Consider the following 12,502-nt stretch of genomic DNA (forward strand, 5'->3'; position numbering starts at 1 on the left):
TACTGTTGTTTTAATGACAATGACACTTTTTAAACTTAGCACATATGTTTTGCCTGCAAGCCTTTGGTTAGTTCTTACTAGACAGTAAGCTGCTTTAGAACAGGAAGTGTGTCGTGATCCTTTTTAATTAAGTCTAATCTGGTGACTGTATAATAATATGAGATGCTGTACTTGAGAAGAGGATGAGAAAAGGATTAACTGATTCTTAATCTTTTTAAACTTTTGGTTATGTACACGTGCCTAAAGGACATTAAGTCTTCTTGTCCCTCTTCAATGTTACTATTTCAAACAGTATGGTGTCTACCACTTGTATATCTACAGTATTTTCATTGTAATTGCTGAAAAAAGGTCTTTTTTAAAAAAATATTTTATTTATATATTGTGTATACAGTCTTCTGCCTGCATGCCAGTGGAGGACACCAGATCTCATTCAAGGTAGTTGTGAACCACCATGTGTTCGCTGGGAATTGAACTCAGGACCTCTAAAGAACAGTCAGTACTCTTAACCGCTGAGCCATCTCTCCAGCCCTGAAAAAATTTCTGTAGTCCTCTCATCTGTATTCACTTTTGCTGTCGTGTGGGTGTCCCCGTGTCGTCCTCCCCCACCCCCCATCAAAATCACTGTATCACTGTTCTGGGAAGAGACACTATGACCATGATAATTATAAGAAGCCACACAGTGGTGCCTCAGTCCTTTAATCTCAGCACTTGGGAGGCAGAACAGGTGGATCTCTGAGTTCAAGGCCAGCCTGTCTACAAAGAGAGTTCCGGGACAGCCAGGACTGTAACACAGAGAAACTCTGCCTCAAAATAAAAATAAAAAAAAATAGATACATTTAATTAGTTTAATTGGGGACTTACTTACAGTTTCAGAGGGTATCCTTGCTATTGCCAGAGAATTGCTAATTGTGTCTTTGGGTATATAAACTGGAAGCCTTGTGGGATGAGGGAGAACTTTTCAGAAGAAATCTTAAGGAGAACTTTCTGAGAGAGAACTTTTAGAGAGAAACTTTTAAAGAGAACTTTAGGGGAAAAATCTTTTTTAAAGACTAAAGAGCCATGAGAGGAGTGAGTGAGTGAGTGAGTGAGTGAGTGTGTGTGTGTGTGTGTGTGTGTGTGTGTATGTGTGTGTGTGTGTGTGTGTGTGTGTGTGTGCCAAGTCGTTTTCTTTCATCTTTAGATCTTTTTAAAGCCAGTTTTATCTGCTTGCTTCTAGCCTCTGGCGTAGATCCTGAGAGGATACCAATGCTAGAACTTAGAGGTCCTTGTTAGCTTAGGTTCTTATTGATACTACTACACTTCCTTTCTCCCTTCCCTTCTGTCATTTCTTTACCTATCTGCTCCTACCCACCTACAAGTCTTCTGTGTAGCCAAGGCTAGTTATAACTCACTGTGTAACCCAAGCTCATCTCCTACTCATTGCCCTTCTGTTGCTGCTGCTTGAATGTCGAGATTGTAGGGGTGTTGCTGCACCTGGCTTTACTGTTTCCTTTAGAAAATGATGAATATTTGGTAACAAAGTATATATGGTTTTATTGCAGTCCTGGGGGAAATTGATTTTGTAGTATTACATTAAAGGTAATTCGTGCTGGGGGTGTGGTTCAGTTATAGAGCACTTGCCTAATATTCAATCATTTCCTTGTGATATGAAGGGCCCAATTCAACTGGCGTGCCCTTGCCTAGCACTGTTTGCTGAAAAGGCTTTTCTTCAGTGAGTGCTCTACACCTTTCTCAGTCAGTTGGTCACAGTCACAGATGTTCCATTGGAGTCATCAGTTCTACCCACTGATCTGTTACCACTAGTACTGTAATGTTGCTGCTGTTGCCTTGTAGCAAGTCTTGGTGTCAGGGAATGTGATCCCTTTTACTTTGTTTTTTCACAGATTGTTTTGTCTATATATTTACTGTTTTATTTACATCCAGTTACTAGGGCTTCAACCTTTACTACTGAGCAACACTCCTAAACCCTCTACATACATTTTAGAATCAACTTAATCATTCGTATGTGTGAAAATGTGATTCGTGTATATGAAAATGTGAATGTGATAAGTAAAGACTCTGTGTGTGTGTGTGTGTGTGTGTGTGTGTGTGTGTAAATCGGATGACAACCTTTAGGAGTCATTTCCTCTTTCTATAGTGGGTTCTGGGGATTGAACTTAGGTTGTCAGACTTGTGCAGCAAGGATTTTATTACTCACTGAGCCATCTTGCTGTCCCCAAATTGTTAATATAAGGAAGTCAGTAGAACATTTAAGTGGAAGGATCACAAAATTGGTGAATTAGAGGTAGATGTTGCTATCATGGCTATATTAACTAAGTCTTTTGACCCATGGAAGAGGGAGGGAGGGAAGGAGGAAGAGGGGGGGGAAGATTTGTTTTTGAGACAAGGTTTCTCTATATAACTGCCACTGCCCGGGCGGGCAATTCCTGGAACTCAATAGACCAGCCTGGCCTTGAACTCACAGAGATCCGCCTGCCTCTGCCTACAGCTGCTGGGATTTAAGGCGTGCGCCACTATCACATCACCTGTTTGTTGCGAGACAGAGTCTCGCACTCCTCTAACTTGACTGACCTGGAACTCTACATAGGGCTGCCTGCCTCTGCCTCTCAAGAGCTGGCATTAAAGGTATGCACTATCACACCCAGCACTTATTTATATTTAAATTTCTTTGGATACTTGTTTGTAGTTTTCAGAGTGTAGGGTTTATGATTCCTTTATGAATTTAGCCGTAAGTAAAGGAACCAGATCCTCACCCAGTTCCCTTCTTTAGCAGCCATGACAGCCTGTAGAAAAGACCCAGCAAGATGTGTAGGCCTCTGACTCAGCACATGTTGCTGAGTTTTCCAGCCTTCTGAACTTGCTGAACCTGCCCCAGTCACTAAGAGGTCAGATACCCTCCATGTGGTAAGGAACCAATCAGAGTTTAGCTGGCAGGCTCTGGATGTGCTTTACAAGTTCTGGATGCACTTTACAGTAACAGTGGTGTATAGAGCATAGCAGTCACCCTGAGATGGTCTATAGAGCATAGCAAGCAGTTGACCAATCAACACAGGACAGGTTGTCCAAGCCTGGAAGTTCGTCAATCCTGAGACTGTTGTGAACTCTTTTGCTCTACCCAATAAATTCCCTGCCTCGAGGTCCCTTAGGATCCTTCTCTCCCCACCTGCTGTGTCAGATGAGGGAGGAACTGAGTTAATACAGTTAACTCATTAAATAATAAAAGACTCTTTGCTTTTGTATCAGAATGGGTCTCTTGATGATTATGGGGTTCAGAATTTGGCACCACAATAAGTATTTGTTTAAATGCTTATGTGTGTATAATTGTTTTCTTTTGTGTGTGGGGGGTGTTTCGAGACAGGGTTTCTCTGTGTAATAGCCCTGGCTGTCCTGGAACTCACTCTGTTGAGCAGGCTGGCCTCAAATTCACAGAGACCCACCTGCATCTGCCTGGGATTAAGGTGTGTGCCACTATCACCCAGCTTGTGTTTATTGGTAAAGAGTGGCTTTAGAGCATGTGAGCATAGTCTGGAGGGAAGCCTGCGCATGTGTAAAGCACATGAAGATAATAATGGCTAGAGTGTTCAAACACCGAGGGCATGGGGGCTGTAAGTGAGCCCCTTTCAGCTTGGTTTGGAGTGGTTGTAACAGCTGCTTCTTGACTCCTCTAATCCGACTTAGTCACTAGAGCAACAGGCCTCTTGCATCCTTTTACTGTCACTTAAAGGAAAATTCTGACTATTTAAAAAACATTTTCCTTCCAGGGGCCACTCAACAGTGAGTCTTCCAACCAGAGTTTGTGCAGCGTGGGGTCCTTGAGTGATAAAGAAGTAGAGGTAAGAAGTCACACCTAAACAACACTGTTTCCATTTTGTACCTTTAGTCTGTATTGAGGGTAGCACCATGTAATTCTAGGGCTTGTTAGCCAAGTTGTGTGTGCCTGTCTCGTTGCAGCTTTGATGTGGCCCTGTCACGGTTTTATTATCATAACCATACTTAGGCCTGGTCTTTCTCCATTTTACTTTTTTGGGGGGGGGTGTTTAAGAGGGCTTAGTTTTTCAATAAAGGTGAGAGATTTGTAGTTGTAGCAAAATTAGCTTAGTTATCATTTAATTTTAACACTTTTCAGTACTCTAGGAGTAGGTTACTAACTTAATGTAGCAGTAGCATTTGAAAGACTTTCAAATTTGGTTTCTGTTTTTCCTGCTTAGCTGGAAAATTGTATTAAGTAGATAACCTATCCATATGAATATGGGCACAAGTTTTTTTTTTTTTTTTTTTTTTTTTTTTTTGGTTTTTTCGAGACAGGGTTTCTCTGTATTGTTTTGGAGGCTGTCCTGGAACTCACTCTGTAGACCAGGCTGGCCTCGAACTCACAGAGATCCGCCTGCCTCTGCCTCCCGAGTGCTGGGATTAAAGGCGTGCGCCACCAACGCCCGGCATGGGCACAAGTTTTAATCCTGCTTTGCACTGTGGCACTTTGTATAAATTAGTCAGGCCTTTCTTTTTAAAGGGTTAGGGTTATGCATTTTTGAAGTTCTTTGAGAGCCTGATGTATGAATTGACATATGTCCTTCAAAAATTCTTTTTGTTGTTTGAGATGAGTCTCTTGTGTGCTCACACAGGCCTTGACTTTGAGATCTTGCGACAGTTTCTTGATTGTGGGATCACAGACATGGGCTACTGTGCTGCCAAAATATCGTATTTAAATTTTGTGGCAATTGTAAATTACTAATGAGTATTTTGAAGGGCTGATATTTTAATAATTTTCAAAAGTTGTTTCAGTTTAACTAAAGGCCCCATATTTTGCCTCTCCCTCTGTCCCAAGAGCTGTACACTGCTTCAAGACTTGTCTTTGCCAGTCATATCTCTTTTGTATCTTTGATATTTCATATATACTCTGTTATCCTAATGCAGAAATTTAACAGCATTCTAATTGTGATATGTATGATATTTAACAGACTCCTGAGAAAAAGCAGAATGACCAGCGAAATCGGAAAAGAAAAGCTGAACCATATGAAACTAGCCAAGGTAGTGATCATTTCATACTAAAACACATAGTTCTTATGCACTTGGAATTGTCTAACTTCCAACAAGTAATTAGTGTGTGTAGAGGGATCCCCGACATTTATGTACTGAGGGAGTATTGGGCTGTTGCAGACTTGCCATCTGATACACACCTGACAAAGCAATGTCAGTTCTTTGGGGACTTGGTTTTCCACCAGATTTTCTTCAGACTAAACAGGAATTAATATGAGAAAGAGGATACATTGGGGTATAACTATGAGATTTGTTAGTAACGGTAGCCAGAAATGGTTTCATTTACAGCCGCTGGGATGAAATGTGTAATGGTGATATTCCATCGCCTATAAATATATAGTCAAGGAAATGGTTAGCTTTCCCTGTCCTGTCTAAGGACTGGTATTCCCAATCTTTTTTCTTTTCTTTTAAAAAATGTATAGGTAAGTTGTTCTGTCTGGTGTAAGGGAAGTCTCCCAAAGTGACAGAATTATGTGAAATGAGATCAGCTTTTTAGTTCTAATGTATTTATTTTGAATCTTGGTCTCTTAAATTGGGATGTGGATTACAGATGAACTTTGTTTCCTGATTTTGTTATATTAAATATGTATAAAAGAAAGATTTTTGCATTTTAAAACAAGCTGAAAAATTCTTCCCATCAGTGCTCATTCAGTCACTTGATATATGGAGGAGGAGGTAGAGTAACCTTAGTGTACAGGTTTTGTAAGGTTTGTTAAGAGTAAAGCTGACCCTTGAGTTGACAGTGCTGTGATCAGTTACTGAGCTTTTACTACTTTAATGCATTTCAGTGATGATGGCTTACTTGTGCACTGGAAAAACTGTACTTACTTTGGTTTCATTTTCAGGGAAAGGCACTCCTAGGGGACATAAAATTAGTGATTACTTTGAGGTAAGTTAAATTTGGGGGTAAATAAACAACCTCCAGTGACTTTAAACAAGCTAATAACCTCCTGTTCATTTAAGGGTTAGAGAGCAATATTTGCCTTCACTGTGATCTTGCCTCTTCTCTTTCCATCTTCATCAAACTAATGCTGCCATCTCGTAATAAGAAGGAACTGCTGTGATTTGCTAGGTGTGAACTTTGTATCATGTGTCTTGTCTGTGATAATATAAGAATTCATGTATGAAGTGTACTTTCTCTTGGCTAGACTAGGGTTTGTGTCTCAGTGACTATGGTATAAAGGCTTGATTCTCCTTTGGTCCTTTCCCTTAGCCTAGTGGAATATGTCATGAGCTCAGCGACTCATTGTTAAGTGGTTACTAAAGATGACTAACACACTCTGCACCACTCTACTTCTGCTTCATGTATTTTGAGACCAAGAAAAAATAAAGGCATTCTTCTCTCATGTCTGTCCAAAACCATGCTTACTTTCAGCTTTCTGTCCATGTTTTCTGTATATCTTGTTATATTTCTTTGGGAGCTCTTTCTCAAAAATCTCATTGAAAAGATAGATTTGGCTTACATGGCACATTTTTTTCTTCAGAATTAGATGTATTGACTTAAAAAGGCCATGTATAATTAAGACCTGTTTGTGTATTAATCTTTTCCTCTCCTTCTCTGAAGCATGGTGCTGCTTTGAATTATTCATATCCATTTTTCCCTGTTGGCCAGTTTGCTGGGGGAAGCGGGCCAGGAACCAGCCCTGGCAGAAGTGTTCCACCAGTTGCACGATCCTCACCGCAACATTCCTTATCCAATCCCTTACCGGTAAGCATTCACCTGGAGACATTTGACACCTGTTATGTAGGAGACCAGCAGCTCAGGAACACTGAAGCCGTCTTTCTTCCATTAATTACCCATGGGGAATGAGGCATGAGAGAGTAAACTTCATACTGTTGCCTATAAACCACTTAATAGATTCACATCTTTTATTAGTAAGTCAGCTCTGTATAATAGCTAATCCATTCTTTCATTCTTAAATTGCCTTTAAGCCTGTCTAGTTCACTAGTCTGCTAGTCTGTCAAGGAAGCCATTCCAAGCCAAACATTGGGTTCTAAACCTTTGTTAAATTTGAATTTCTTTTCTTCCTTTAAAAAATGTAATCAACTTCTGACATTCAGATCTTCTAGGCTTACTCACTCATGTGGCAGAAAACTTGATGCTATGATGTATGTGAGATTGGTTTGTTTTCATCCTTTAAGTGCTATTTCAAGGGTTTAAAAATATATGTTAGTTGGTAGTTTTCAGCCAGGGGACATTTGTCAGTATCTGGAATCATTGTGGTTGTCACAACTAGGACATGGGAAGCATAGGAGGCCAGAGACTAGGGATGCTCTAAACATTCCTATAGCTAAGTTAGCACAGCCTGTGAGGCAAGGATTATCTCATCTAAAAGTCAGTAGTGTTGAGGTTGGCACTTCCTGAGCTAGCTAATGTAGGGTTTTATATTAATTTTCTCTAGCACCTTCAAATAATTTGTTGACATTTATCTGTCCATAATGTGACCAATCTGTTTTTATGTGGGATCTCAGAAGTTGGGGTAAAAATAAACGTTAAGATTAAAAAAAAAAAAAAAAAGAGGTTGGGATGCAAGATAATAGAGTGCTTGCCTAGAATTTGCAAGGCCCTGGATTCAGTCTCTACAGAATGGCTTTAACTTTGTTTCATGTCGTTTTGTAGCTCAAGTGATTTAAATAATAAATGTGCATCCTGCCAGTCCTCTGCAAAACTGAATGGCTTTCGGTAATAAAGTCCCTACATGGCCTAATAGTTCCTGCCTGCTCTTTATTCCTGCTTTCCTGCCTCCCATACAGCAACAGTCATGCAGACTTTCTTGAGCACTGTGAAGCTTTCTTCTTCTCTTTTCCAGAACTTCTTTGACAGATTATCAGCAACCTCTTCAACAGGATGTTGCTCAAAAGTGACCTTAACCTTAGCCTCCCCTGCCCAGCTTCTCTAAAATAGCATTTCCTCATATCTGGCTACTCTGTCTCCAGTCTTGCTTTAATTCATGTATGTGTGCATATGCATGTGTATGTGTATGTGTGTGCGTGCGTACATGTACACGTACACATGCATGTGCTTATGAATGTAGGCATGCATTTGCCACAGACTGAAACCTGTATATCTTGTTTGAGATAGGATCTCACCAGTACTGTGAGTACGTTGGAAGCTTCTGGATATTCGTCCCTGCTTTTCATCTCTATGTGTGATAGGATGACAGACGTTCCTTACCCTCGTACGTTTTTGTGCGTACTGAGGATTTGGATTCAGGTCATCATGCTTGCATGGCAAGTGCTTCTGCCCTTTTAGCCATCTCTCCACGCATTGATGTTTAAGTCTTACAGTTTGTAACTGTCTCTGTCTCTCAGTTTCCCTCCCTCTAATTCCTTCCTTCCCCTCCATATACAAAATTTGTTATATCCTTAATTTTTAAAATTTATTTCTATTTTAAGAAGAATACGCATATAATAGCCCATAGTTTTCAAAAATTGTACTAGCATAAGAAACCAAACATTACTAGCCCTAAAACATCACCATTGTATTCCTTACCACTTCAGCCCTTTCTCTGCCACCAGGCATATCTGCTTTCTGTAAGAGGAATTATACACTATAAATTGTGTATGGCTACTTTTGTTAAATATTAACTTTGTGAAACTTATTTATATTGTTTTGCTTATTGTAGGTAATTTATTGTTATTAGTATATAGCACAGTTTTATTATATTTTCTCTGTATGTGTGAGGTACACCTGCTTTTCTGTGTGTGTGTATATATGTGAGGGGCCAGAAGACAATCTTGGATGGGTGTCATTCCTCATATGACTTTTTTTTTTTTGCGACATGATCACTCACTGGACTGGAACTTGCCAAGTAGGTTAGGCTGGATGGCAGTGATCTGTCTGTCCCCATCTCTCCAGTTTTGAAATTACATGCATGTGCCACCATGCCATTTTTACATACACCACACTCAAGCACATACACACGCACATCACAGGCTGTATATGGAGGTCAGAGGACAACTTGTGGGAATTGGTTCTCTCCTTCTACCATCTAGACTTAGAAGATCAAACTCATGTCATCAGACTTGGCTTCGTGTCCCATGCCTGACTCTCCCTTTAGTTTAGTCTTTTTGTGTTTGTTTCTTTTTCTTTAGGGAGCTGGTGAGAAAATGTCTCATTGTATAGACCAAGCCAGCCGCCTCACACTTGCTTCTGCCTCCTAAGTGCTGGGATTAAAACATGTGCTACCATACCATACCATACCTCTGAAATGGAGATCCATTTCAGATCCTCATGCTTGCAGGTCAAACCTTTTACCAACTGAGCTATCTCCTAAGCCTTAGTATATTTTTATTTAATAATTGTGTGTTTTAATTTTTAACAACTCATTACCCATCTCCTCCTGACCAAGTATTAGTCTTATGAGAGAAGGCAACATGCTGCATGTCTTTCTTTTTCATTGCTTTTCACATCTTTTTTTTTTTTGGTTTTATGAGACAGGGTTTCTCTGTATTGTTTTGGAGGCTGTCGGTCCAGCCCAGCCTCGAACTCACAGAAATCCGCCTGCCTCTGCCTCCCGAGTGCTGGGATTAAAGGCGTGCACCACCACCGCCCAGCCTTTTAGTGTTTTATCATATTAAAACTAAAGTTATTTGCCAAGTGGTGGTGGCTCACACCTTTAATCCTAGCACTTGGGAGGCAGAGGCAGGTGAATCTTTGTGTGTTTGAGGCCAGCCTGGTTTACAAAACAAAGTTCTAGGACAGGCTCCAAAGCTACACAGAGAAACCCTGTCTTGAAAAATAAGAACCAAAAAACCTCTAAAGTTATTTTAAACCATTTCCTTCACTTGACATGCAAGAGATATCTTGTTCCGTTTTTTAGTCTCTAGCATCCAAAAATGCTTGGGACCCAATGAATTCTCAAAATTGTAGGGAAGGAAGAATTGATAAATTGTCACTTTGTGTCCCCTCCTGTTTTCTTCAGTAAATGATTCTTTTGTTTTGATTTTTTTTTTCCTTTTGTACTAGGGACTGAACTAGGGGCCTTGCACTTGCTTAGCAAATGTTCTACTACTGTGCTACTCCCCAAGCTTCATTAATGATTTTTTTTGTACTTTTGTTGAACAATTATTTTAAAACCAAAACCATGTATAAAACACTAACCTTTTCCTGAAGAAATTGGCAAAAGTCATGGCACCTGGCAAGCAAGGAATGTTTAAAAACATTTAATAACAAAGAATATATGATAGAAAAGCTAGAAAGGAGTGGTGCCCTAAAACTTAAAATATTTATTTTTGATTCTTCAGTAAAAATCCTGTAGAAAATTATTATAAAAGTAACTGCAGGGAGCTGGGCGTTGGTGGCGCACGCCTTTAATCCCAGCACTCGGGAGGCAGATGCGGATCTCTGTGAGTTCGAGGCCAGCCTGGTCTACAAAGTGAGTTCCAGGACAACCTCCAAAGCTACAGAGAAACCCTGTCTCGAAAAAAACAAAAAAAACAAACAAACAAACAAAAAAAGTAACTGTAGGGGCTGGAGAGATGGCTCAGAGGTTAAGAGCACGGACTGTTCTTCCAGAGGTCCTGAGTTCAATTCCCAGCAACCACACTGTAATGAGATCTGGTGCCCTCTTCTGGTGTGCAGACATACATGAGGCAAGATGTTGTTGTATTCATAATAAATAAATAAATCTTTAAAAAAACAAAAAATAACTGTAACATTACATGCAAGGAGTAAACTGTTTTCAGAACCCTCTAAACTTAGGTGCCCTCCCTTAAGTCCCTAAATGTCGTGAGTGTACTTCCATCCCAGAGGCCGTCTTTTTTTCCTTGTTTGCTTTTCCTTAGAGTTTACCTGTTACTTCACATTCATTATAACTGCAGTTTAATTGTACCTTTAAGTTAACTTTGTTACAGTGTTTGGGCTGGGGAGTATGACTCAGTTTATTACCTGGTGTAGTGCCAGGAGCGGTGGTGCATGCCACTCCACAGGCAGAGGTAGGTGGATCGATGAGTTCAAGGCCAGCCTTGTCTGCAAAGTGAGTTCCAGAACAGCCAGGTCTGTTACACAGAGAAACCCTGTCATAGGGTGGTATGGGAAGTCAGGTAGTGACCCACACCTTTAATTCCAACATATATGAATTAATGTACTTTGCTACTATATAATCAAGCTAGATTCTCTTTCCTTATTATTTATGAAGATGACCCTAAACTCATAAATCCTATTAAACATCTAGCAATTAGAAGTGATTTTTGCAGGATTTTTCATTTCTTAATAATATCCCCCCAAACAATATTCAAATTTTTACACTACCCTGACACCTAAAAACTTAAGCTCTCCTCATTAGCGTTATAGTTTTCACCATTGCACTAGAATGTTAGGATAATGCATATGGGGGACCTTGGCAGATTCCATGGTAGGCAAAGGTGACCGAGGCAGGGGACAAATATGCCAGGTAGACAGAGCTTAAGTGAGAAGTTTTATTAGAAAGGGGAGGGAAGGGGGAAGGAAAGAGAAAAGAGGTAAAGACACAGAAACACAGAGACAGAGAAAGGACAGAAGAAAAGAGGAAGACAAGTAAAAGTCCCGTCTACCCCAGGGGAACAATGGGAAAGAGAGGAGTGGAAAGGGAGTGGAGGTCTTTCTTTTAAAGGGGTCCTTTGTATCTGGGCTGACCAGGGACTGCCTGAATGCATTCTGCCAGGTGGCAGGGGCAGGCCAGCATAATGCCTGACTCCTTACAGAATGCAATAACCTGACTTTCCACATCACCCCAAGTAAAGCAATCTCACTTTTCTCAGCAATACCAGGGTGCTCCCCCCTAACTTATGCACTGAGTCTTAACCTGTCAAAACCTTAACAATAAGCTTCAACACAGTCCTAAATCGCTTAGACCTAATTTGACTTGAAAAAGCTATCCCTAAAACCGTATCAACCATCCATAGTTCTATCTCCAAAACATTAGCCAACCCAAAAGATCTGATCAAACTATATTTCCTATCTTTTCTAATCACACTCCTATCAATTCACATCCTCTTAATCATTTAATCCCCTCATGAGCTCAATAATAATATACTCATAAACAAAGACTACCCAGCCATTACCAATTAACCAAGTGTCAAAACTATATATTGCTGCAACTCCTACACCCCTTTCCCCATTAATTCAATCTCATCACTCTCATAAACCACCCAATCACTTATATTATTAAATTATACTACCATTTCAACGCCATTATAATACATAACTCCTAACTATCAGAATACCTACCATCAGAACTCCCAACACCACCCACATCTCAGGATACTCCTTTTTTTTTTTTTTTTTTTTTTGGTTTTACGAGACAGGGTTTCTCTGTATTGTTTTGGAGGCTGTCGGTCCAGCCTGCCTCGAACTCACAGAGATCCGCCTGCCTCTGCCTCCCGAGTGCTGGGATTAAAGGCATGCGCGACCACCGCCCGGCAGGATACTCCTCCTTAGCCTTAGCAGTTGTATACCCAGAGAGTTCTAGGGTAGCCACAGCTA

At 40.4% G+C, this 12,502-nt stretch overlaps 1 protein-coding gene across 6 annotated transcripts in view; it reads left to right on the forward strand.

The window, feature by feature from the left end:
- The window catches only part of Tlk2 (tousled like kinase 2), a 97,202-nt gene that overhangs the window by 16,588 nt on the left and 68,112 nt on the right, over positions 1–12,502 (forward strand). For 4 of the 6 annotated variants that reach the window (XM_040749900.1, XM_040749899.1, XM_040749902.1 and 1 more), the window contains exons 3-6: positions 3,762–3,833; positions 4,959–5,028; positions 5,883–5,926; positions 6,602–6,745. In XM_040749900.1, the coding sequence (XP_040605834.1) occupies positions 3,762–3,833; positions 4,959–5,028; positions 5,883–5,926; positions 6,602–6,745 (330 nt within the window). The remainder of the gene's footprint in view (positions 1–3,761; positions 3,834–4,958; positions 5,029–5,882; positions 5,927–6,601; positions 6,746–12,502) is intronic. The other 2 variants (XM_005070038.4, XM_013113408.3) reach the window with 2 other exon arrangements.

Source organism: Mesocricetus auratus, unplaced genomic scaffold (genome assembly GCF_017639785.1).
Source record: "Mesocricetus auratus isolate SY011 unplaced genomic scaffold, BCM_Maur_2.0 Super-Scaffold_100007, whole genome shotgun sequence".
Taxonomy (NCBI): domain Eukaryota; kingdom Metazoa; phylum Chordata; class Mammalia; order Rodentia; family Cricetidae; genus Mesocricetus; species Mesocricetus auratus.